Source organism: Mixophyes fleayi, chromosome 3 (assembly GCF_038048845.1).
Source record: "Mixophyes fleayi isolate aMixFle1 chromosome 3, aMixFle1.hap1, whole genome shotgun sequence".
NCBI lineage: Eukaryota > Metazoa > Chordata > Amphibia > Anura > Limnodynastidae > Mixophyes > Mixophyes fleayi.
Window position 1 is genome coordinate 244,049,226 of NC_134404.1, and position 26,437 is coordinate 244,075,662.

A 26,437-nucleotide genomic window follows, 5' to 3' on the forward strand; every position below is an offset into this window, starting at 1 on the left:
ATGATTTGGGGCACTACTGTATGACATAATATAATTTCGGGGCACTACTGTGGAATAATATGATTTGGGGGCAGTTTTGTGGCATAATATGAATTAAAGGCACTACTGTGGCATAATATGAACTGGGGGCACTACGATGTGGCATAATATGAAGTTATGCCAAAGGCAAGTCTCTCATTGTTGACTATGACGAGGGCCCAAAGAAATTGCTGTACCAGGGCCCAAAATTCCTCGTCAGCCCTGCCTGTGAGTCAAGGGGTAGACGTCTCTCCAGGTAAATAATCTAAATGTTTCCTATCTAATCAAACTGATGGCTCACATCCAATTATCTCTCACCCACCTCCTCTATCCTAATTAATTTATACACTGTGTAATTTAAAATGAGTAGAAAAGAGGCATATCCAATTACTGTAGTAAAAAAAAATATTTTCCTCTAACATTTTGCTGCAGATGAAAATACTTTTAATGCAGCTGTGTAGGTTCAGGTGATCATTCAACAGTTATGTTTTTTCTGATATATTTGTTAAGAGTTTTGTTGTGTGTGGAATGATTCATGAAAATTCTTCCATTACTATTTAATTGAGGGAAAAGGGTACCTGTTACCTATATGTGTGTAAGTATTATGTTGTTGCCATTTTGTGGGAGATTTGAAAAAAGCGAAACATTGGTTCTCTACAGTGGCGCCTATGTAATTGGTGATATTGCTGGAGTATGGGGTGGCGTGGTGGTGGCAATGGTGTAGTGTGTTTGGGGCTTAGTATTGCTAATAAGTAGGAGAGGGTATTGCTATAATGTGGGGGGTGATGCTGCTTGCTGTAATGTGTGTGGGGGGTGATGCTGGTTGCTGTAATGTGGGAGGTGATGCTGGTTGCTGTAATGTGGGGGAGTATTGATGTAGTATGAGTGTGTGTGGGGGGTTATTTATTGATGTAATTTGGGTACTAATAATGTATTGTCGTGGTATTTATTGATGTCATGGGGTGAAAACAATGTAATGTTGAGGGTCATTAGGAGAAATAAATACCCCGCACACACACTCATACTACATCATATTGCACTGCACCAGCAGCGCACACTGCGCCACCATCACCATGCAACAATATAGTGCATGGAGCCCGCAGCAGGTGGGCCTGTGTGCTTTAAATGCCAGGGCTGATTTTAATTCCCAGTCCGGGCCTGGGTCTAGGCCTCATGATACAGTGGTAAGGAGGGTTGCATGACAGAAGTGTCACCTCATATATTCTATACACAATAGCTAAGATTCTATTAAATAATTAATGTTACACACGTTAATAAGCAAAGTACATTTGTAATGCATAACGGGAAAAAAGCTTTAATGGTCTAGTTGTATTTTGTTAAAGAATTGCAACATTCATTCAAAAGTACCCTGCATCTATTATTACAATTACTATTCCAAACAAAAAAATGTGTTAAAAAATGTTTTTACGTGGCAAGAAACAAATACATTTAAGTATTTCAGACAGACGCAGAACAAATGACACTAAAATGTAAATAGCATGTTTCACACAATTAGAACTTGCAAAACCACTTTTGCTAAATTCAAGATACGTTTCCCTGCTGGCATCAAATTGATAAAACATAAGTCAATTTATATCCAACTAAAATCCAAAAACATGTCCAAACTATGAGAATATATAGCAATAAATAACAGTAGTAGTAAATAACAAACCCATTGAATGTCAGATGTTAGCTAACAAACAAATGTATAGGTTGCATTAAATTACATGAAATATTATTTATTGACATATCACAAGGTAATTAAGAAGGCAAAATCATTCTTACTCATTAACTTGCATGTGAATTGCCTCCAAAATAGCAAAATGGAGGGGGACGTACTGGGCACCCTCTCAGTTTTACCAAAGTAAATTTTCACACCATTATTTTTTACTTCTAGATTCCATTTTATTACCAACACTAATAATAAACAATGACTTATTGGCATCAGAAATGTGAGGTTCCTGCTGTTAATAATTTTTAACATTTGTGTGCTCAGTTATAAACTTTTACATTTACAACCATATCTAAAACACTTCCTACTCAGGGCTGCCTTTACCCCTGGCCGCGCTGGGCAGTTGCCCAGGGGTCCCACGAGCATAGGGGCCCCATAGGCAAGGCCCAATAGAAAAAAAAATCTATTCACCCATATATCAAGTATTAAAGTAATTCTATCGTTTTCAAATAAGCATTGCATAAGCAATTGTATTGTGTTTCCGAAGCACAAAGTAATTTATTTTTAGCAGATGTAAAATTAAACAATTTAATACATGATTATAATACAGTACAGCCAATACCAAAAGATACATACATACCGTGCTCGCACTGGCACCTGCGCACAATATTGCACTCCAGAATACTGTGGTCAGAAGAGACTGAGGAGTGCCAGTGAGAGCTGCTATTATCAACACTCAAATAACACTAAAGTGTATATATATATATATAATCATAATATATAAATTAATAATAAACTAATTACTATCTGCTCATAAATCACTCTATAACAGAACAAATATGAATATGAATTATATAAATAACTAAATGTTGTAATGCGAGTGTGTGCGTGCGTATTATACCGTGCGATCGCAGTATGCCACGTAGCGTGGCATACTGAGTGCAATCGCACGATAAAACAATATTAATCAATATACTTTCGTTCATCCAATTATACAACATTGACAGTTCCACCCTTTGATAGTATAATAAACTATCACCTTAAAGATTTTATATGCAGGATCTCAGTACCACGTTTCATTGCTCTGTAATGCAAGTCCCCCTTGGTGTATGACCATGATGTCTGTAGATCTAAACAAGTTATCATAAGAGAGAGTCTTAATCCTCAAAACAATTTATTCTTTTACTATAGACCTTATACCTCTGGAGTTTGGAGATAACCTTTTGTATGCCCTTCAAAAGGTACAATTGAACATGTAATACATTATTTGGAATTGTACACGGTACTATAGTATAAAATACTACAGTATAAAATACTTTACTACAGTTGTTTTACATCCAACAGTTTCGTCCGACCAACGCATGTCTTTAAGCTCAGACAACATTTAAACATTTCATGTTCACCAATAACATCATAAACCAGAGTTACAATATACAATCCAATAATATCAACATTTCCTTTCTTCAACACTTGTGGGGCGGGCTATTGTCTGCTCGTTCTTCCCAGTCTCCCAATACTCAAGTTTCTTTGTACATGAAACAGTGATCGGCTTGCCAAATATTGGGAGACTCCAGACTAAGGGACCTAGGTGTCGTACTTTTCCCCTAGTGACTTCCCACCCATAATTCGGGTACCTCAGGAATATTTAGTGGAAACAGAACTAGTCCTACTCGATATAACCACTGAGGCACGTGAGAGCACATTCAGCACTTAGTTTGGTCTACAAACTTACCCACCCAAGAATGATAATCATTCTCAAGGATGCCTGCTCAAGTCCGAATATTACTGGACTGGCATCGCTGGATGTACATCTCTTCAACTATGGGGTCAACGTACTTACGGACGCAATGCTACTCAGACAATAGCCCCTCGAACTTCCTCCAAGCTCCAAGGTTTCCAGATTTTCCTTTTACCCCTGAATTCAATAGAGTAATTGGCTGGACTGATTGTGCTACTAACTTCTCCTTCATCCCCAACTCCTCTGTATCATTACCTGAACCAGCCTCTGTCACCTGTCAATAATTAAAAGAATTGACTGTACTGACAAGAGAATGAAATGAGAGAAGCACAAAACAGGAAAAACTACAACTTCATGCTGGACAACTGTCTTAGCCTTTGGCTCAGGTGCTACTAACTGCATTTGAGGCCTCCCAGAACAGATTCATGAGTGCACTTGGACCCTTCTCTGGGTGTTGACTCCTCTGCAGTGGGAGAAATGGATACCAGTGTCTCTGCTACCCTTGAAGTCGTGATGCTGGTAGCCTACACCTGGTACCTGTCTGTCAAATAACCTGAGCCTAGGAAATTACTGTTCCACAACTTACTCTCCCGGTCCAACATCCTGACAGTTAGTGTAACTTTTCAGGAAACAGTGTTTTGAACGTTCTCGGTTGCTGTCTCACTGTTTACCTTCCCTCTCAAGGTCTAAACTAGTCTCTCAGTTACAAACTCATCCCTAGAGAAGTCAAAAACATTTAAAAAGTCAACAGGTTAAGAGGCAGCCTAGGAGTGATCTTGATAGAGGAGAAGGACTAGTGGCCAAAGCTATCAGCCCCTTCAATCAAGTTTCAACCCTCAGTCTATTCAATTCGTTCTAACTAGTACCGTTACTTTATGTTCACACTGGTTTGTGGCTAATCAAAGGTATTTAATTTGTTACCACTACTCATACATTATACATTTATGATCAATAACATGAATACCCCTATCACCTATTATAGTTCTAGGGCTATCACATTAAATAACAAAAGCTTTGAGTATGACACAGTAATACATTAGACACATTTCAATAAACCTTTACCCATCATCATCATCACCATTTATTTATATAGCGCCACTGATTCCGCAGCGCTGTACAGAGAACTCATACACATCTGTCCCTGCCCCATTGGAGCTTACAGTCTAAATTCCCTAATATAGACACACACTCACAGACAGACTCATACAGACAGACAGAGAAGGAGACAGACAGGTAGAGACTAGGGTAAATTTTGATAGCAGCCAATTAACCTACTAGTATGTTTTTGGAGTGTGGGAGGAAACCGGAGCACCCGGAGGAAACTCACGCAAACACAGGGAGAACATACAAACTCCACACAGATAAGGCCATGGTCGGGAATTAAACTCATGACCCCAGTGCTGTGAGGCAGAAGTGCTACCACTACGCCACCGTGCTACCCAGATATATTTCATCGGTACACCAGTGTATACTTGAGGATCCTGCAAGGTGGTAATTGGATGACGTGGATTTGTTTCACCTGGAGAAATTCTTCAGGTAACCAAAATCTTCATATATTAACGAATATGTGTATGCGTGCATGTGTGTGTGTGTGTGTTCACATTTTAAAACAATACAACGAAAAACAAAACAAAACATAAATCTGTCAGCTGTCACATAAAACCCTGCTGTCTATTTGACAGCTATGTTCGCCCTGGTGTGGACAGCCATGTATAGTCGTGTGTGTAAGTGTGGACTTTACTAGCAGCTACTTCAGTTGGTAACTGTGTCACTGTAGAAAGTCCTCTATGTAGTGTCCTACTCATGTGCTGGTATTGCTATAAAGGATTTTTCAGTCACCTCAACATCGCCCCCTAGATTACAAAAATGCTGAAGACCAACGTATATCAATCGATTTTCCCTCTGCCAACTCACATACCATTTTCAGTACCCCATGTTCAGCTACTTGACTAAGTGAGAAGGGCAAAGGGGTCTATTTCTATAACACTTTCTTCAAAATATAACAGTATCCAGTACATGTCTGTCTAATAAAACACGAAAATTCAAAATTTTCTAGGGTTTCACATTAAGTTGTATCTTGTGGCAAAAATCCTACTCCAATGTCTACACAGAGATGCATATCTGTATGCCTAACCTCTAGCGATCTCTCCACCCTTTGTGCATAAATATAAAGGCACACTTTGTTCAGGAGGCAAAAAGCAGATATGCAATCTAAAACAAAAAAAAACCATGAATCATATTTCCACAACAAAAAACTTTCTGCTTAAAATTAGCAGCTTCTATACATATAAAACCAAACCCCTAACTGTTTCTGTGACTTATGTCAATCTAGTGTGGGTATCCCCGAGTCTGTCTTATGTCAAAGAAAATGTCTTAGCCCCATTACTGAGACCATGTCTACGTCTTTTTGTATCTCTATACAAGAGAAGAGAGAGAGACAGATACTAGCATAGATGTAAAGAATGAGAAAATAGGAGAGCAACGAATAATAGGAATACAAATATTTAAATACAAGGTTTTTTTTTAAAACAAATAGACATGCAGAAAGGGAGATTTTTACAGTAAACATGACAGCTGGATTGGACACTATGGGAAAATGGCTGTATTCATTCCACTAATCCCCTTAGCTATTCACTAAACTATGACCCCTCCCCATACTTGACTATGGGGTCTTACATCAACCGTGCAATCCAGTGTCGTCCGTCATTTAGTTCATTAAGAACTCAGTATCATCATAACTATATACCTTTGCAACGGACTTCCTGACTTATAATAGAAAAATGAAAAATGAACTCTTAGTGACTCAAACTTGGCCGCTAGAGCCCTAGAAAAATAGTCAGTTGTAATCTCACTACCTTTTTGTTTGATAGTGAATATTTTTCCCCATTCCACTGTCACTGGGAAATATATGGCCAACTGTGTGATTATACATCCAAAATTATCATGATTGTCATCCTCGGTTAAGGATTTATCCTTCTCCAACCTACAATCCTTAATGTACTTTTGTATATCAGTATCGAGAGGAAGACAGGCTCTAAACACCACTCGCCAATCTTTATTAGTAGGCTCATGTGCATTACCTAAATGTCTAATAAATTTCTGACACTTGGCCAAATCTTTTCTAGGATCAGGGAAATCAGACATAATTGTAAACAGTTCCGTCCTAGTCCATGGAAAATGCATTGCTTCATGTTTATGGGAACTACACCATCCCTGTCCGCCTTCCCATTGGGAACTGCTGTTGTGCGGACAGGATGCAGACTTACCAAGTCGCTACATTCTGAACTAGTTGCTGGAATTGCTGTTGCAGTATAATGAATGTCCCCCTTTCAATTAATTTCTATATTATCCTCGCTGATTTCAGCCGCTGCCCCTGCTGGTGGAACCGTTCCCTTTCCTTGTCCGTGTACTGCTTCTTGTATGTTACTGGCATGGGCAATGGCTGAAATGACTGTGGGTACATCTCCTTCTTCTAAAACATTACTTAAGACCTCATACAACTTACTCATTACATTTTTAACATTTTTGGTATTGGCTGTACCTACCACCCCAACTGCATTTGGCAGAGAGGGCGTGCATGCGCTTAGTTCGCCACGCTTTGCAACGTTCACTTCCGTTGTGTGCGCGCTTTGCGCCACGCCTACTTCCGCTGAGCATGCGCTCCCTTGCCACGTGTACCCTTCTTGTTGCCACAATTTTAAACAGTCATCATGTTCAATTCTCATTTTTGTTGATTTAATCAACCGTACTTTATCTCTAACATTATTTAACACCTCTGAGTCAAAACTACCTATGTTTGGGAAAGGTTTCACACACTCCCGGGGTCATCTTGACCCATTTATCGCAGTATGCCGTTGCATACGCAACATATTTATTATGCATAACATACTTTGCCTAACCAACCGGCCATTCATTAGGCAGCACACAATTGGCCATGTCTTCTTGGCCCTGGACGATTTCAACAGGTACGTCCCCTCAACTCCACGCTACTGAGTACCACAAAACAATAACATGCGATTGTCAGCTTACTCACTGGAGAAACAACCTAACACAACTGGGATCAGACAAGTACCAACTTCGCAATACCCTGCTTTTCCTAGTTTGAGTACTTAGCAACTGATATCAATCAAGAATATCAGTGGTTGCAGCGTATTTCCTCCCACATCTCCCAAGTCCCAATCACGGCTGCACAAAATCAACCATGCGGTCCGATCGCACCGCTTACAGATACTATCAGTAAGCTTTGCGATTACTATTGGGAAGGCCGCGAAAACCTGTTATTTTCGCTTCGAGTATACCTGCCATGTATACTCTGTAGTGTCTCTTTATCCCCTGTTCTTTGTTAGAACAGAACATCACTTCACACAAAGGTCTCTTTATATCCTGCTCACCCCTAGAACAAAACCTTTGTTGTTAGGTCACCTTTTTTTAACGTGCCCCGTCAGACACACCTGAACCATAGCGCTATCTCTTTTCAACAGTTCCACGCTGCTCTCCCAATACTCAATCACGACCTTACCATGCGGTTCAATCGCACCGCTCAATGATCTTTATGCGGACAACAGATAACACCGCAGTGCTCTGTCCCTTCCAGCAAACAATACCCTTTATCATTAAACGTCGTGATTAGTATTGGGTGCGCGTGCAAAACAAAACCTATATACCGTTACCAGTATACTTTTGTCTTTATGCACAACATTCACATACACACACAACCATTTGTTTTCTGTACAGAAAATAAATTTCCCAAACAATAGTAATATATTTTCAGAGGCTTTAACAAGTGATTCTACTATGCATATATAAGACTATGAACACGACTGTTTAAACACGTGGCAATAATACCGGAAGTACACATACGCTAGGCAGGAAGTATACATACCCTATGCAATGCAATACCCTTTAAAACGTAAAACGACAATAAAAAGAAACATTTTTCTTTCTTGTCCCTAGATTCAAGTTAGCATTCCTTCAGATTATGCAACAACGGACATTCGGTTTCGCAACACAAAGTGAACAACAGGTTTTGAACACATTGCGTTCTTTCCTGTATGCGACGCGTCAATCCACCCTTTGTTGAGGAACCAAAAACCGTAAGCGTTGCATACTTTCCGATAACGTAACCACCAACTCAGAGCCCCCAAATTATTAAAGTAATTCTATCGTTTTCAAATAAGCATTGCATAAGCGATTGTATTGTGTTTCCGAAGCACAAAGTAATTTATTTTTAGCAGATGTAAAATTTAACAATTCAGTACGATTATAATACAGTACAGCCAATACCAAAAGATACATACCGCGCTCGCTTGCGTTCGCACTGCGCTCCCACTGCCACCAGCAAACAGTATTTCACTCCAGAATACTGTGGTCAGAAGAGACTGAGGAGTGCCAGTGAGAGCTGTTATTATGTACACTCAGTGTCACAGTGAGAACAATGGAGATGGTGTGGCTTGCTTCTATTGGTCCAGGTATCAGGAAGGTCCAGAGTGCTGCAGGTCATAGGCCAGCTCAAACCAAAATATCCAAAGGTGGGGGTCATCTCTCCAGGGGTTGTGCTCTGACTATTCCCGCCAAGGCTCCAGTTTCAACTAGTCTATTAGCATTTTATAGTCAGTATTACTTTAAGTATTTATTCCCTAACATCACTAACTAGAGTATGCAATGTGCGATCTCTTCGGCGAATGAACTGGACAACTGCTGATGAATAGGGGATTAATATGATACCAGACATGACACCTTTCATATAACCTGAACCTTAAATAACACTAAAGTGTATATATATATATATATATATATATATATATATATATATATATATATAATCATAATATATAAACTAATAATAAACTAATTACTATCTGCTCATAAGTCAGTGTATAACGGAACAAATATGAATTATATAAATAACTAAATGTTGTAATGCGAGTGTGCGCGTGCGTATTTTACCGTGCGATCGCAGTATGACACGCTACACGTGGCATACTGAGTGCAATCGCACGATAAAACAATATTAACCAATATACTTTCGTTCATCCAATTATACGACTTCAACACAAGGCACAGCTGTACTGCATGTTTTTTAATGTTTAAACACTGATTTTTGTTGCAGGTACCAATAAATATAAACTTAAATTTATTAATAATTTAAATTTTTATTCCTGTGAGTGGTTGTGTAGGTAGGGGTCCAAGTGCACTGCTTTGCCCGGGGGCCCATAATGTTATTAAAATGGCCCTGGTCCTACTATATACGATATAAGACTATATGCATTGTGCTTGACTGCCGTTAAAAAAAAAAAAGTTGTTATCAGTAAATTGCCTTAACCGACGAAAATATTTGAATATTTATACTTTTTTTTATTTTTTTTATAACTCTGCCATACAATTATCTTACACTCTGGGTCAATAATTTATTTACACAATACAGCACTTTACAAGAATCACTGATTTGTGTAATGGTCTCTATGTAGAAAAAAAGTCTCTATAGTTGATGTAACAGAATACACTGCTTTACTTATATATTAGGTAATAAAAGTTTCACAATCCATAAATAATGCTCAGGGACCTACATGGCTGTACTACCTCCCTAGAGTAATGGGAATTTCAGCATTCATTGTGTATGCATGTCATGTGGAATTTAATTCACAAAAGGTTTTGTAAGGTTTTGTAAAGGTTGAATTATTGATTCGCTGCTTTTTCACACTTTTATGTGAGATTTCATCCATCTTTAACTTACAGCATCTGATAACTTTCAAATCTGTCATACCTGTAAAGACATGAAAGGCATTTCCAACAGAGTAGAGCATTACAACTTGTCACCGATGACTGACTAGTGGAAGTAAGCGTGCTCACAATACATTTACACAAAGTATGTGCGTGTACATTAGAGGTGGCCAATCTTCAGCAGACAGTAACAATTTAACTGTTGATGAACTAGACTTATTCATCAAAAGGAACAGTACTATTCTGTTCAGTTCATATGGGCGAGATACTATCAGTTAAAATAATGTAAATCATGTATAGTTTTCTTTAAATGAATAACAGTATATATATATATATATATATATATATATATATATATAGCGTCTTTCATGTACAAGCATAATATACAAAGTAAAGATTGCAATTACCTGTGCATCTCATTCAGCAACAGGGTTCACGGCGCATCTTGATTTTTTTCATTTTTATTTCACTTGGATTACCTTTTGGAATAAGAGATGAAGAGAAGGCTTGGGGCCCCGTGCAATATGTTACCTGGCCTAAGGCTCTTTACCCACTGGCATTAAAATGTATGCTTTTACTAGCATATTTTAATACTAGGAAAAGCATAACATTTTATATGGGAATGGATCCTACTGATTCCAATGACCACATACCCATTTGTAGTTGCACTTTTGGTTCCACGTCTTTGCACTTTGTCTGACGCTGCCTGTTCTCTTATTTGCAATAGCTGAAACACCTGTCTGCAAGTGAAAGTTCACCACAGCATGTCAAATATGATCATGTTTGACATACAGACATTGGTATTTAACCCAACACCATTGTGCAAGGGGTCTTGACATAAGAAAAGCATTCACTCCCATATCTGTAAAATATGACTGAAGATATAAAATAAAAAAGAAATACATTAAGTTGTGAAAGAAAAGTTTCCTTTCAACAGTAGCAACTTGTAAACGGGAAAATATGCAATTTTATCATTTGCACCTCAGTAAATTGTGTCTTAAAAATATTAGTAAACGCAGCATGTTGTCAAAAATATATGGCTATGTGTACATCACAAAAATGTAAACCACTATGACCAAAGAAACTGCACATTTTCTTTAAATGATAATGGTTCCATTAAAGCTGCTTTACCACCTATGAATGACCTGGTCCTTCCCCTCCATGAAGCCTGGGGCCTGCTCGATGCAGCATTTTTTCCCATGGGTAGTCTCATCACTCTGGTCAGGATTGTGTGATGCTGCAAAAGAAGGTTGGAGTGTCTAATTCTAATTGGTCCTCCAGCTTACAGCCCCCATCCATAGCTATTTTAAAGTGGCAATTTAAAGGTACAGCCACTAAGGTGGTAGTGCAGCCTAATCTATTCTTATGGACATAATTTGTTTATTGATTGATGACTGTTTAAAATTAAAATATATTACTTATTGTATCAGGCAATTGTGTGTTACCAACAATTGTTCTTTCATTTAGTTGGGTAGACCAGAAAAACGTAGTTACTTTCAATGTATTACAAGTGCAGGTATGTAGCATAAAGAATAAACACCTGGACAATCTCTTGATCTTGGCAGACACTTGTTACTACCTCTATAGTGAGGAGATCGCAGGGATGTGGTCTTGAGCGAATCCAAGGAGAACTTTGCTGTGGCAGAACATATGACTCTATTCCCTTTTGCAGTAATGTCATATCAAACCCTAAAGGCAACATCTTCTCTACCTCTTTAAGGGCATGCGGCAGAAGTTGTATACTAGAAATAAAAGCAGCCACAGCCCTAATGACATTGGCCCGTTTATTACGTTCATTACTGTGTGAATGATATGACGCCATGCATCTCCTTTGAAAGTTTTCCATCATGTTCTCTGGAACAATGTCATTGCCAAGAAGACAGGCAAGAAGAGGAAGGTCTGAAAGACGAAGACCCAGTTCTCCACAAAAGGCTTCCCTTGAATACATCACAGTGACTAATTTGTCCAACCGAAGTTTGTTAACAGAAAAATATGGAACAGTGTTGAAGATGAGATAGTCACTGTCTTCCCCTAAAAGTCCAAGACAATTGTGCTTGAGAGCATATGCAGCAACTTCATAGTCTCCTTCAACTTGTGTACAAATTATTTCCTGCCCAAGAGTCTTTAAGGCAAATCGTGTAAAAGTAGCTATTCCAGAAGGAATAAAGAACATATTCCGACCAGGCTGCTGCCTACTAGATTTAATAAAAGAGAAAATTTTGGACACTTCATCGCTGTTCTGTATTCGACGTTTAACCCATTCTGCTCTCTTCTTTTCCTCTATAACACCGTCAAAGACAAATACAAGTCGAATACCAGCATTCTTAAAGGCAGTAATAAAGTTCTGTAAACTGGAAAGATATTCCTTCCACTGACCTCCATGAATCCAACCATCAGATGTGTACCAAGTACGTAGACAGCCCATTGCATCAACGACAATAGTAGGAATACAACCTGGATAGGAAGACATATGCCTCTTGGAAATAGTCCATAAACTGACCGTGCTGCAAACAGTGAGACAAGAGTTCTGCACAAAACCCTGCAGTCCTTTGATGCCCATTGTTGACAAAACACTTTGAAACGATTATCAATCTGTGATGAGACAAAAAGTAGAATATCAAAATACACTTGGAAACCTGTAATAAAACATTTAAAATATTTTTGATGTTCAAATAGTCAAATATCTTTGTAGAAACCCATGAACATGACTGGATTTAGCATTACTCATTGTAGCTCTGTACCTAGGAGTGGTTCTCTACTTACACAGCATACATATTACACGCTCTTTTTTTAGCATCAGCAAAGAAATATTAAATGAGATGGTTAAAAAAAAATTCAATGACTTGAGTTTAACTGGGGTGAAAATTGTTAAATTAGCTCTGTGAAATGAGGTTTACCAGAGGGACACAATTTAACTTAGGCGAGAATTAACAGTGTAAGGCAGGGTCGCTATAGTTTGCTCTGCGACAATAGGATAATATTGTGGATAAAAAGATGTGGCTAACGGAAGGGATGGCGTTTAGAACACTAACGGCTGTTTGCCCACATATAGACTAATAACCCTGCTCTGGGCTACAGTTAGGATTTTTATTAATACAGTTGAAATGATTTGCTCAATTCTGTAGAGACCTTGGGGTAAATTTATCAAGCTGCGGGTTTGAAAAAGTGGAGATGTTGCCTACAGCAACCAGATACTAGCTGTCATTTTGTAGAATCTACAAAATAAATTAGAACTACTATGTGATTGGTTGCTATAGACAACATCTCCACTTTTTCAAACCCGCAGCTTGATAAATGTACCCCTTTGACACAACCTAAACAGCTGTATACATTTACAACAAAACAAGTCGGAGGGGGCGCCACATAGTATAATACTGTATATGATAATACAAAAGGGTGTACCACAAGCCAGAATTTTAATCACCAAGTGGGTATAGGCACTCGGATAATATGGGTGAGTCTTTTTCCTACTGACTCACCCATATTATCTGAGTGCCTATACCCACTTGGTGATTAAAATTCTGGTTTGTGGTACACCTTTCTTTATTATCATATACAGTATTATACTATGTGGCGCCTCCTCCCACTTGTTTTGTTGTAGATTTATTCCAGTCCACCATCTGGTCGTGTGGGAATTTGGCATCTGCCTGAACAGAGCATATCCATTTGTCTAAGGGACATTATTTGAACATTATTTACAATTTTGTGTCTCTTCAGAGTTACGCGCTGTACTATCTATTGTTTTTGCTTAGCTGTATACATTTATCTGTTTCAAAACCAGAAAAAACTTTTCCAAGTACCACCAATCATCCAGACAGAAGGCACATAGGTGTGTAAATGGGAAATTAGGTTTAATGAATAGGATATTGTGGCTGACATAACAATTCATTCATGCTGCTGATTCTAGACTTCCCAGGGTCATATTTTGCATATAGCTGACATAAAGGGGGTAAAGCAGCAACCCCACACAGAACTTTTTGTTTGTTTGTTTTTAAATAGCATGATAAGTACCTTTTAAACATGCATATGATTTTATGCTTAAGTGTACTCCTATAAATCATCATCTTCTTTTCAAAATCTCTCTGGAGGGTATATATACACACACACACGTCAGTATGTCACGTGAAGGCAGAGGTGAAAAAAGGGGGAGGATTTTACACGACACAAAGCAGACAGAGCTCAGAAGAGTATTCCAAAGATTCTCTGTTTACTACATCATATATGCCATACGAGTTATGGATTCCATAGTAGTCACATGACACTGCAGAATAACATTTTTTTAAGCCATTTTTGCTTTAAAAATAACAACTGGGATAATATGCTTCAGTATACAACTATCAAGGAATTATAAAACATACAGCTTCTAACCTGGGCATAGCCAACCAATGGCTGCCCATCTGCTATGACACTAAGGGGGGTATTCAATTGTTAGCAAGTTCGCTAAAATACTCGCGCTCAAAAAATATTACCGTTAATACGGCAATCTGTGCGTAAAAAACGTAATTTACTCGCTGGATGAGATATTACCATATTAACGGTAATATTTTTCGAGCGCGAGTATTTTAGCGAACTCGCTAACAATTGAATACCCCCCTAAGGGGCATATTCAATTGTCAGCGGAAACAGCTAAAATCTCGTGCTCCACGCACTATTACCGTTACGGTAATAGTGCACGTAAAAACCATTATTACAGTAGTTTTCTCGCTGGATTTCAGCTCGCAGCTCCCTGAGCCGCGAGCTGAAATTCAGCTTACTATTACCGTAATAACGGTAATAGTTTTAACGCGGCAGGATATTCAAACAACTGAATATGCCCCTAAAAGTCATAATATGCACTCAACGTGCTGGGGGTTGTAGTTTGACGACTTAAGTGAGCCACAGCCTACTTCTATGCTCAGTGATTCTCAAATCCAGTCATCAGGGTCTTTTAAAAGTACATGTTTTCAATATCCTCTCACTAAATCACGAGTAAAACAATTAGTACAACCACCTGTGTATCATTTAAGACGTATTAGTGGGGGAAAACCAAAACGCAGAATGCAACCAATGGTCACATTTACTAAGATACCAATACAAACTACAACTCCCAGGCTGCACTAGGCAGCTGCATATAAATAATGCAGCATTACGACCTTATTGTGCAATACATGCTCACACAATGCCTCCGATGTAGCACAAAACGATCATAACACAAACGCTAGTTTCCCTGTGCTCACCTGAGATTTACCCTGTCATGTGTTTTAGAGTGTTCTCCCTTCCTCTTCCGGCTATGATGTCATATGAACAACATAGTACGTCTGGACTATAGAGGAACTATGGCTGAAATTGCATGCATATAAGTGCATAACTAGTGTGATGACATCAATATGTTTTCACAACTGTACATGTTTATTATTAAATGAAGATTCCTTAGTGTGTCTGACCCGTATCCTCAGTAATTATTTTCATGTATGTGTCAAATACCTTCTTTTGGGGGCATTCCAGTCGTTTGCTATGTTTACACCTGCAGACTGGAAATATAATATTTTACAGCTTTGCGCATCGTGTTTTAAACATGCAGCTGTCAGTAATTGTCGCATTTTGGAAAACTTGAAAATATAAAATATTTTGTACCGTGTAATCAGTCAGATTCTAACACATTTTCTGGTGAGTTAAGGAAATAAAAGCAAACATCAACTTAGATGCTAACAGCAACACCACTTATTTTCTGTTAAACCGGTTGTCATAAATGCCCCCAGTAATCTTTCCTCAAGGATTAGTCTTATTGGATGCAAATTTTTTAGCTAAATACAGCGGTATAATTATACAAGAGTATGACCTTAGTGCTCTTTTACATGAACCCATCTTTTTTTAAAACCTAAGACAAATCTGAAGAAATTTAATTCTGCTCACATTTAATTTTTTTGTCTATTATAAGATTTTCATTTCTGTCCATATGTAAAATAGGTTGCCTTGGTTTGCAACATTTTGGCAGCGGAATCGTGATGATTTGACAGTAGAAAGTGTTTTCCATACACTTCAATAATATGCTAAGTGAGCATATGTCATAGCTTAATTGTATCACATCACAGTTTCTTGGTCAGAAAATCATGGAGGCATGAGTGACCTTGAGCTAAAATACAACTTGCTGAACAGTCAATACCATAAAGTGGAATAGTTTCTGTCAAATTTAGAAGCTTGTGGAGGGGTGACTCCAAATACCATTGATATAATTGAGAAATGTGATTTTGCTAAGCTGACGCCATCTTGTTGCCTTATAGCCATTTTGTTCTGTTATAGCTTAAAGACAGATTAGATGCAGCTGGTTTGTAGGAGTAATTCATTGTTTGCAAGTGACTGTGCTTATAACCTTGGACATAGCAGACAGGATATAAGCCAACTCCCCCCTGGGGAGTATTCCTGTGTGAAAATGAGAGAATGTAGTAACATCTATGTAAAAGGAGCATGAGTGGTTAAAACCTTTTGAGGCGTAGTTTTCTGTAATACGTGATTTCTGCTATATAGATAACTACTTGTAACTAATAAAGCCGAGCTAATTGTACAATCAAACCATGCAGTGTATTTAATTCTCTCCAGTTGATGAGCTCATAACTGATAAACTGACACTTACAGGTGAACAATCTGATTTAGATTCGACATAATACACCAAATTGAGGTATATTGTTCGCAAAAAAGATATTGGTTGACTTTCTGTCTAAGGAAAATCATTAATTCCAGCATTTTCTTATGGTTCATACAATACAAACATAAATATAATAATATTCTGTAGTATAATTTAGGACATAATTAGAGTACTTGTGAATACAATTTATTAATTCTTTAATAAATCACTTAAAGGTGTCATGGAGACAGTGTGGGGTAGGAGTTTAAAGGACCTACTCCAAATTGTAGATATATTGGCCCACTACTGAGACAAAATAACTCTTTATATACAGCGGGTAAAATAAGTATTGAACACATCAACATTTTTCTCAGGAAATATATATATTTAATGTGGCTATTGTAATGAAATGTACACCAAATGTCAGCAACAACCCTTGCAATCCACACGTGTAAAGAAATCAAACCATAGATGCCCATAATTTAAGTTTTGTGTGATAATGTGAAATAAGCTAGAATGGCCTTTTTATGTGCCATATCATATCTTGCCTATCTTGGTGCGCTAACACAGGTAAACTAAGGGATTCGTTTCTGCAGAGGAACTCTCTAAGGTTACATGCAAATCCCAAATACCAACACAGAATATTTAAAAAATCTGTCACCTCACTCTGGTTACAGTCTCCTCCACAGACAGGGGTGGGCTGGGCGGACAGAAAATTACTATTTTGGGCCGGTGCATGAACCAGACCAAGTCTCTATAATTGGCCGTGGGCCCTCCTCCTCCCTGTGTGACTTATCACATGGGACGCGCACAACGTGACTGGTGCCGTCCCATGTGTGAACTGTGAAGTGCCGCAGATGCGCGGGTGGAATAAGGTAAGTGTGTATATATTGTGTGGGGGGCCAGTATATAAATATAGTGTGTGGGGGGGGTTGTATGTTAATTTATGTGATGGAACTGGGGGGGTCTTAATATAGTGTGGGAGGTAGGCTATTTAATGGTGGAGTGCAGGTGGGGGCTAATTATTTAATGAGTGCTATTTTATTTGTGGGGTGATGTTGGGGCAATTCAATTTATTGGTAGGGCTATTTAATTTAATATTGGGTCCTATTAATTTAAGGTGAGGTGGTTTGGGGCTGTTAATTGAATATGGGACTAATTTTGGGGAGGAGGGCTATTTATTATTTGTAATTGTAAATATGAATTCTTTAATTTCGGTGATAGCTGTGGAAAATGGTTATATTAAACGTAAATGCTATTTAATTTATTGCTGGGGCTGTTTGGAGGGAGGGAAAAAGGATTATGTATTACATAGGAATACTATTAATTTAATGTTGGGGCTGGTTGGAGGGAAATATATCTATTTAGCAAATGTGAATATTAGTATTTTAATGTTGGGGGTGGAGGGAGGCCTAATTCTAAAACTTGTGTGCTACTGATTTAATACTGGGGCTAGTTGGAGTTTTCTAAATCTCATGTACCCATTTTTTTTCCAAATAGGACATCCAACATTCCAGGATCCAGACAACCAGCAAATGAACTAAAGTAACTAGCAGCCACAAGTGGTGAAAGTGACAAGACAGGTAAGAGAGAGCAGGACAGTCTGACAGCTGTCCTGAATCTGGAGGGACAGTCCCGAATTTGGGTGACTGTTTCACTAAGGACAGTTGGGAGGTATGTTCCGCTTCACCGTGTACTGCTGGTGAAGGCAGATCTGTGTGCACCTAACAGTAGTGCACACAGTATTGCCTGTGTATTTGTCTAAAATTATAACCATGCTACATCATAGTGGGCTACCCTATCTAAAGTGCCCAAGCCTCCCAGAGCCTTAATCCAGCTCTGGGTCTGGGCATAAATATTAAATATATATATATGGATTAAGCAACAATAAAATAGCCTTTTTTTATATAGATAAATATATATATTGTACCAAAAATCACCCTTTAAGGATGGGCCGCATCTTATGGGCCAGTGCTGTGTGCTTGCCCCCCGGGCTACAGTCTGCCAGCCCTCCCCTATCCACAGATTATTTTACATAGCTCCTGCAAACTTTCAATGATAATGTATGGTAAGCAATACATGCTAAGACAGGTAGCATTAGCGTGGGAGAGTGTGTCAGTCTAACATACTAGGAACTTTATCTTGTCCAATCCACACATTGACTTGTACTTTTGCATGCATGATTAAAAACAACAATGGATATAACATCTACACACTCTTATTGAAATTGCAGGTGTTATTGAAATCAAGATAAATCATGTCTGACCTTTTTCCATCTTTAATGTGACCGTGCAACCAATAAAATTCAACTGAAAAACAAATAGACATTTTTTAGGAAAAATAAGTGAAAATAAAAATCCTACAATAACCTGGTTGTATAAGATTATGCAAAGCTAAAGGAACAATAGCCCAAAACCACATGTTTTTTCCAGTCATTTGAACATGGACGCCCTGTCCAATCAGGAGGTAGTGCAAATTTTTCACATCAACCACACTAACCTTATAATGGATTATGAGCAGATGAGACTAGAAATGGAGCCAGTAGCATCACGCTTCCATGCAGTACAAATAATGAGTGTTGTCCACTTAATGCCCACAGACTCCTCTGTGACCTCAAGAGTGGTAGGGATAACACAGGCAACATTTTCAACGCAGTTCTGCTCTCCCAACCAGGGGGTAAATGTATTAAGCTATGCGCTTCCAGTGGGTTTGAAAAGTGGAGATGTTGCCTATGGCAACCAATCAGAATCTAGTTAGCATTTATTTAGTACATTATACAAAATGAAAGCTAGAACCTGATTGGTTGCTATAGGCAGGGCCGGATTAAGGGAATGGAGGCCCCTGGGCTAAGGGGCCCTCCATTCCCCGCGAGGCCCCCAATGTGAGCTGTCCGCCGCCCCCCACCCCCCGCGAGGACCCCCCCAAGCACTTACCTGTCAGTGCAGTCCTCCGTCCCGGCGCGCTGTAAGCTCCTTACTGAGGAGATCTCGCGAGAGTTCATGAACTCTCGCGAGATCTCAGTAAGCAGACTACAGCGCGCCGGGACGGAGGACTGCACTGACAGTACTCAGCAGCATCGATCGGGCCGGGGGCGCCCCCGCCCCCGACCGATCAATAATGCTGCTGAGGAGTTTGAAGGGCCCCCTGGATGCCCGAGGCCCCTGGGCTATAGCCCAGTTAGACCTCGGGTTAATCCGGCCCTGGCTATAGGAAACCTCCACTTTTCAAAGCCACTGAAAACTCGGGGGGAAAATGTATTATACCCCGGTTTTTTCAACTCGCCGGGAATCGGCGAGTTGACAGCTAAAATTTAAAGCAGCGCTGGCTTGTAAAGGCAGCGCTTGCCTTTACAAGCCAGTGCCGCTTTAAATTTTAGCTGATACATTTACCCCCAAGAGTCACAGTGGCATTAGCTAAAGATAGCTTTCTATTGGCTCTCAGGACTACCTAATGTCTTGGAAGCTATATTGGGCTGAGACCACCTCACCACAGGGCAGAGGTTTACATTAAATGACACCACTCCCTTAATGTACAGGTAGTCCCTGATGCTAACATGCGTATAAGGAGTGTTTTGGCAGGCTATCCTGGGTCATGTCATGATGCTGATATCCTGAGGCAGGCAAACCTTGACAAATTTGAAAGAGGAGAAATGCCCAAGGGTTGGCTTTTGGGTATGTAAAAGCTATATTTTCATTTAAGGGAAGTGTGTCCATTAGACTTAACGGAATCACGTGTGTGAGTGATGGGGTGTTTAACCAGTAATAGTCTATTTCATGTTGTTATCCAATAAGACTCGGAAGGGAGGGTGGTTTAGGTTTATATAGGTGTTGGTGTTCAGCAGATCTGTCTCTCTGCTTCCGGATTCCGTGGGAGTAGGGATCTAGGAGCTTTGCAGTATTTTGCAATATTGTGTTCTCTTGCTGTTTTTTCTTTGTTTTGTTTTTCAGGTTCCCTTTTCTGTGTGTCTCCCCTCATTCCTTTTTCCCTTCCTGCTTCTGCCCGTCTTGTCCTCCCCTCATTCTCCTTTCCCCTCTTGTTTGCTGCGGGTCTCCACGTCTCCCTTTCCCGTTCCCCGGGCCATCTCAGCATGTAGCATACTTGACAACTTTTCCTCATTGGCTTCAGGGAGATCCCGGGGGAGGTGGGCGTGCGGAGGCAGGGCTTGACTAATTGCGTCATTTTGGCACCGCCCCCTAAACGATTGTCACAATTTTGGCCAATTACAGCAGGGGGCGGGGCTAGGATGATGTTATATTTACGATATTAAGCCCCGCCACTCTCACTTATCTATTGCGGGGGCGAGAACCGAGACGTTTCTCTGGTCTCCCAGAAATGGACAGTAGGCAACTATACGTTAAAGAAAAGCAGCTAATGAATCTCTAGAGACTGAACTGTCTTTTACATTTCTATCTCCAATAGTAAAGTCTTACCTGTCAGTCTTTGATTAAATCTTGGTCTCCATGAAAATGGCCACCTCCATAGGCATCAATACATGGACATAGGACACAATTTCTGAACTGTGTCATCATGCCACAGATAGTGAAGCCAACCACATCTTGTACTGGCTCAGCATCAGGGAGAATGCCAGACTCTTCAGGTAGTGAGGGAGATCACCCCTATTTCAGGGAGTCTCCCTGACATTCAGGGAGAGTTGGCAAGTATGGCATGTAGGGGTCGACAGGCTAGGAGCGCTGCAGCCGGAGCTTTTGTTTCTGCATCAGCAGAAACAGCGTGTAAGGAGTCTGCGATGGGGGGTGGGGTGGGTAGGAGTGAGCAGTCAGGGATCGGGCTTAGGGCCTCTTCTTCCACAGCGGCAGCGCAGCCTCTCTCTCAGGTCCTGGCGGGCGGGGGCATTTTTAGGGTTTGGGAATCTGCAGCCCAGAGGGGGACAGAGGGTGGTATCCCCCTATAGAGCCCTTGATATGGGACCCCCTTGTGCCAGAGGAGGGTTTTTAGCAGCAGAGGGGTGGTGTGAACGCTGAAGGGAGGGGGTTTGGATATGTAGGGCTTGGACTGTTTTCCACCCTGGGGGTTAGAAGCGGTAGTGGGGCGGGTGAGGCAGGGGGCATTAGTAATTATTGGCAGAGTAGCCCTGCGGTGCCTTCAGCCGGAGGCGGGGTAAGTATTGACCTGGGTAGATATGCGGCGCCCCTTTTGTTGGGCTCAGATGCTAGCACACGGGCGCTTTTTCAGGTTGGGGGGGGCATGGCCCATGGGGTTCAGCCCTCCAATGCAGGGCAGGGGAGAACATTTTCGAATGTTGGGAGATCGCAGACTGGGATCAACATGGCGGTCGGGGAAGCATGGAATTTGCCCTATCCCCCCGCTGGGGGAAGTTAGTCTCTGGGTGCCATGTTAGGAGCCGCTCCTCCTTACCATACCCCGTCAGGTATTTATACCCATTCAGGTATTTGAACCCGGTTCCTCTCATACAGGGTGAAGGTCGAAGTACGGGATCAGGGAGTGCCGTGCTGTCTAGACCCCCCCTCCCAGGCTTTGTCGGGGCTTGGCATGGGCAAGCAGAGGGTGGGGCGGTGGGTGCAGGGGTAGGACTCCCTAGGGGTGGTATTCAGGTTGGTTCTGCTTCTAACGTGCCTCTGTTTGCAGATACACAAGTGCCGATGGAAAGGTCATCAGCGCAGGCATCGCATTTGGTCATGATCGAGCCGAGGAGTGAGCGTAGGTCGCAGCGGAGAGTCGGGGGTTGCCCGCAACGGTTTCCGCAGGAGCTTTGAGGGGACCGGAATTGCAGCAGTTGGGTGCCATGGAGGCTTCATCGGTCCTGGGACCTTCGGGATGACAGGAGCAGGGCAGCAGGTAGAAGCAATCGCAGGCGGTGAGTTGTTGAATGTTTATCTGTCACACGAACATACACATAGCCCTCCAATGTCAACCACTAGTGAAGATTCTGCCTCTTCATCCGGGGAGGGTCCTCGGATGTTGATTAAAAAACTGAACTCACACTTCAGCAGGTCTAGGTCACAAGGGGATAAGAGAAGTGTGGCAGCGAAGTTGGCAGCGAGTAGAACCCCCATGGTACAGTGCGAGAACACCGCCCTTTTAGCAGGAATACGCCCTTGCGTCAGGGACAAGATTAGGAAGGGTTGGTTCGTTGACATGTTTGAGCTAAAAAAGCCTCTAAGAAGGAGTTGGACGCGGCTTGTGCAAAGGGTGTGTCGAAGTCGTATAATTGGATGATGATGAAGTATATTGGGTAATATTGTTTTATTGGCCGATTGCACTCAGTATCGTGGCATACGGCTATCGCACGGTAAAATACGCACGTACACACTCGCATTACAACATTTAGTTATTTATATAATTCATATTCATATTGATTCCGTTACACAGTAATTTATGAGCAGATAGTATTTAGTTTATTATTAGTTTATATATTATGATTATATGTACACTTCAGTGTTATTTAAGGTTCAGGTTAAAGGAAAGGTGTCATGTCTGATATCATATTAATCCCCTTTAAATCAGCAGCTGTCCGGTGCATTTGCATACTCTAGTTATTGATGTTAGGGAATAAACCTTTTAATATGATACTGACTGTAAAATGCTAATGGACTGGTTGTAATTGGAGTTTTGGCGGGAAAAACAGAGCTCATCCCCTGGAGAGATGACCCCCACCTTTGGATTCCTTAGATTGAACCAGCCTATGATCTGCAACCCTCTGGACCTTCCTGAAGTCTGGACCTATAGAAGCAAGCCACGTCATCTGCATTGTTCTCTCTGTAACACTGAATGTATATTTGATCATAGCTGCGCTGCCAGTCTTCAGTCTACTCTGACCACAGTATTCCATAGAGATATACTGTCCACAGGGTCCCGTGGGAGCGCAGCGAGCGCATGCGACAGCAGCGGTATGTATTTATCTTTTGGTATTGGCTGTACTGTAATGTATTATATTATAATCATGCATTGAACTGTTAATTTTTTATATCTGCTAAAATAAATCACTTTGTGCATTAGAAACACAATACAATCGCCTATGCAATGCTTATTTAAAAAAGATAGAATTACTTTAATAGGTGGCATGGGAGAAGAGGCCTTTAAAAATTTCCCTAATTGGTTGGCGGGGTATTGTACCTTTGCAGCATGCTATACAGAGACTAGACCGGAGGCAAATGAGGAGGTTTGGAAATATTTACATCTTATAAATGAGATGTACATTAACGATCGTCTGGGGACATGGCGTAAGTACGATGAGTTGTTTCGAGAGAAAGTGAGCGGTCAGGTTGACATGCCGCTAGGATTTTGGGAGGTGGAGATTTGGATGAAGCTTAATCGGGCTAGCTTAGCTTCTGGTACGGGAGCCCAGGGGAACTGATTTCTGCAAGGGGGGGGAGACGTGGAGCTCCCCAGTTTACAAAAAATAGATGTTTCGCATATAACAATCTGTTGTGCGAAAGGGGGGAATTGTGTAGATACAGGCACAGCTGTTCATATAGCCGCGAACCGCATTCTGCCAAAGAGTGTCCAAGGAGTGCCCCCGGTCTCGGCAGAGGGCGCGGCAGCGACGGTAACATTGGTTAAAGCCCATTCCCCTATTTGTAACGATGTTTTAGAACGATGGCTTAAATTATACCCGGATGCAGAACAGGCTTCCTTTCTCCGCAAAGGTTTTTGTCACGGCTTCCGACTTCCTATTGGGTCAACGGTTAACTCTAGGGCCGCTAGGAATCTTAAATAGGCTTTTATTTTCCCGGAGGTTCTCCACGAAAAGATTTGTGGCGAGATTAGCCTGGGGCGCATGATTGGTCCGTTCAGCTCCCCTCCATAACGAATTTAGTTATCTCTCCAGTTGGTATAGTTCCAAAAAAGGTCCCGGGTAAATTCCGTTTAATTCAGCACCTAACGCACCTAGTAGGCAATTTGGTTAATGACGCAATAGAGCAGGACATCAGTTCGGTTGTGTATCAGTCATTTGAAGAGGCCCTTATGTTGGTTAGACACTTTGGCTCAGGCGCCCTTATGGCGAAATTGGATATAGAATCTGCATTTAGACTACTTCCCCTGCACCCGGAATCTTTTAAGTACATGGGGTTTCAAATTAAAGGACAGTATTACGTAGATAGATGCCTGCCCATGCGATATTCTCTGCCTTGTGCCTACTTCGAATCTTTCAGCTCCTTTCTTCACTGGTCGGGGACAGGTCATGAGGGTATTGCCCATTACCTCAATGATTTTTTGTTTGTAGGGCCGGCCAAGTCCCCATTGTGTGCGGATACACTGTACACCACACAAGCTATCTTTTCGGTCATGGGGGTAACAGTAGCGCGGGACAAGACTGAGGGCCCAGCTTCAGGTTTTCTAGGGATAGAGATAGACACGGTGGCGGGCTGCTGCCGATTGCCGGCAGATAAGATCTCGAAGCTGGAGGGTATGATATCCGATGCTCTGTCCTCTCCCTCGCTTAAATTCAAACAGGTGCAAGCTTTGTTAGGATTGTTTAATTTTGCGTGCAGGGTTATTCTAATGGGTAGGATTTTTTGTAGGAAGCTTCAGCTATCTACAGGAGGCAGGATTATACCTCCTGCTTTAATTAAACTGAATGATGAGATCAAACAGGACTTGGTGGTGTGGACATCTTTCCTGGGGAGGTTTAATGGTGTTAGGATCTGGCCTTCCCCCCTATCTCCACGAGGGATCTAGAATTATTCACGGTCGAGGGGCTTCGAAGCATACTTTCAGGGTGAGTGGTGTGCATCTCCATGGCCGCTGGATTGGATTAAGAGTTGGTAAAGAATTTACTAGTATTAGAGTTATTTCCCATTATTGTGGCCTTGGAGTTGTGGGCTCCTCAGCTCAGAGGTCACAATGTTTCCTTTTGGTCTGATAATTTGGGTGTCGTTCAGGCAATTAATCGTCAGAGTTCGTCATCTAAACCGGCAGTGAACTTATTGCGGGTCCTGGTTCTGCGTTGCTTGGATTATGACATAAATTTTCGTGCCAAACATGTCCTGGGGATTGAAAATTGTATTGCTGATTTCCTTTCCCCGTTTTGACTGGGGGCGTTTTAGGTTATTGGCGCCGATGGCTAATCCCATAGGTATAGTTTGTCCACCTTATATTTGGCAGATGGTCGGTCCGGCAAAGGATTCTTGGCTGAAGCTTCCTTAGCTCCCTCTATGTCGAAGGCTTATCGGTTGGCTTGGAAGCGGTGGGAGAATTTTTTGTTATCCTCTAACAGGCGTTTTCCGGGTGCTGATAATGACATGATTTTATGTGGGAGTGCTATCAAGAAAGCCTTAGTAAAAGCATCTATGACTTCTACATTGGCAAAATTGGCAAATATCCTTCATGGAAAAATTGCGAGGGCTTACGGATCCAACAAAGTCATTCGTGGTTAGGAAAGCCCTTAAAGGATGGTCAAGATTGCACCCAATACCTAGAGATCATAGGCGACCTATTGATCCGGCTTTGCTGTCCCGCATTATTTTAGTTTTGGTGGATATAGCAGTTGATGCTTTTGAAGTTTCCCTGTTTAGCGCTGCGTTCTCCATGGCTTTTCACGGAGCATTGAGGTTCAGTGAGTTGGTTGCGCAGTCTAGAAATCTGTTAGGTACGGCCATTTTAGCTAAAAATGTCATTTTACATCCTGATAGTATTCAATTTAAGATTATCCGGTCCAAAACGAATCAATTAGGGGTTGGGTATTGGTTCTCCCTTTCTAGGTAGC

The 26,437-nt window shown here is 41.0% G+C and overlaps 1 protein-coding gene across 1 annotated transcript in view; it reads right to left on the minus strand.

Annotated features, from left to right (window-relative positions):
• The window catches only part of FAM120B (family with sequence similarity 120 member B), a 278,632-nt gene extending 263,247 nt beyond the window's left edge, over positions 1–15,385 (minus strand). The window contains exons 1-2 of the mRNA XM_075203367.1: positions 15,365–15,385; positions 11,728–12,740 (exon numbers count right to left, since the gene is read on the minus strand). Of these exons, the coding sequence (XP_075059468.1) occupies positions 11,728–12,708 (981 nt within the window). The 5' untranslated portion in view covers positions 12,709–12,740; positions 15,365–15,385. The remainder of the gene's footprint in view (positions 1–11,727; positions 12,741–15,364) is intronic.
• Positions 15,386–26,437: the final 11,052 nt, after the last annotated feature.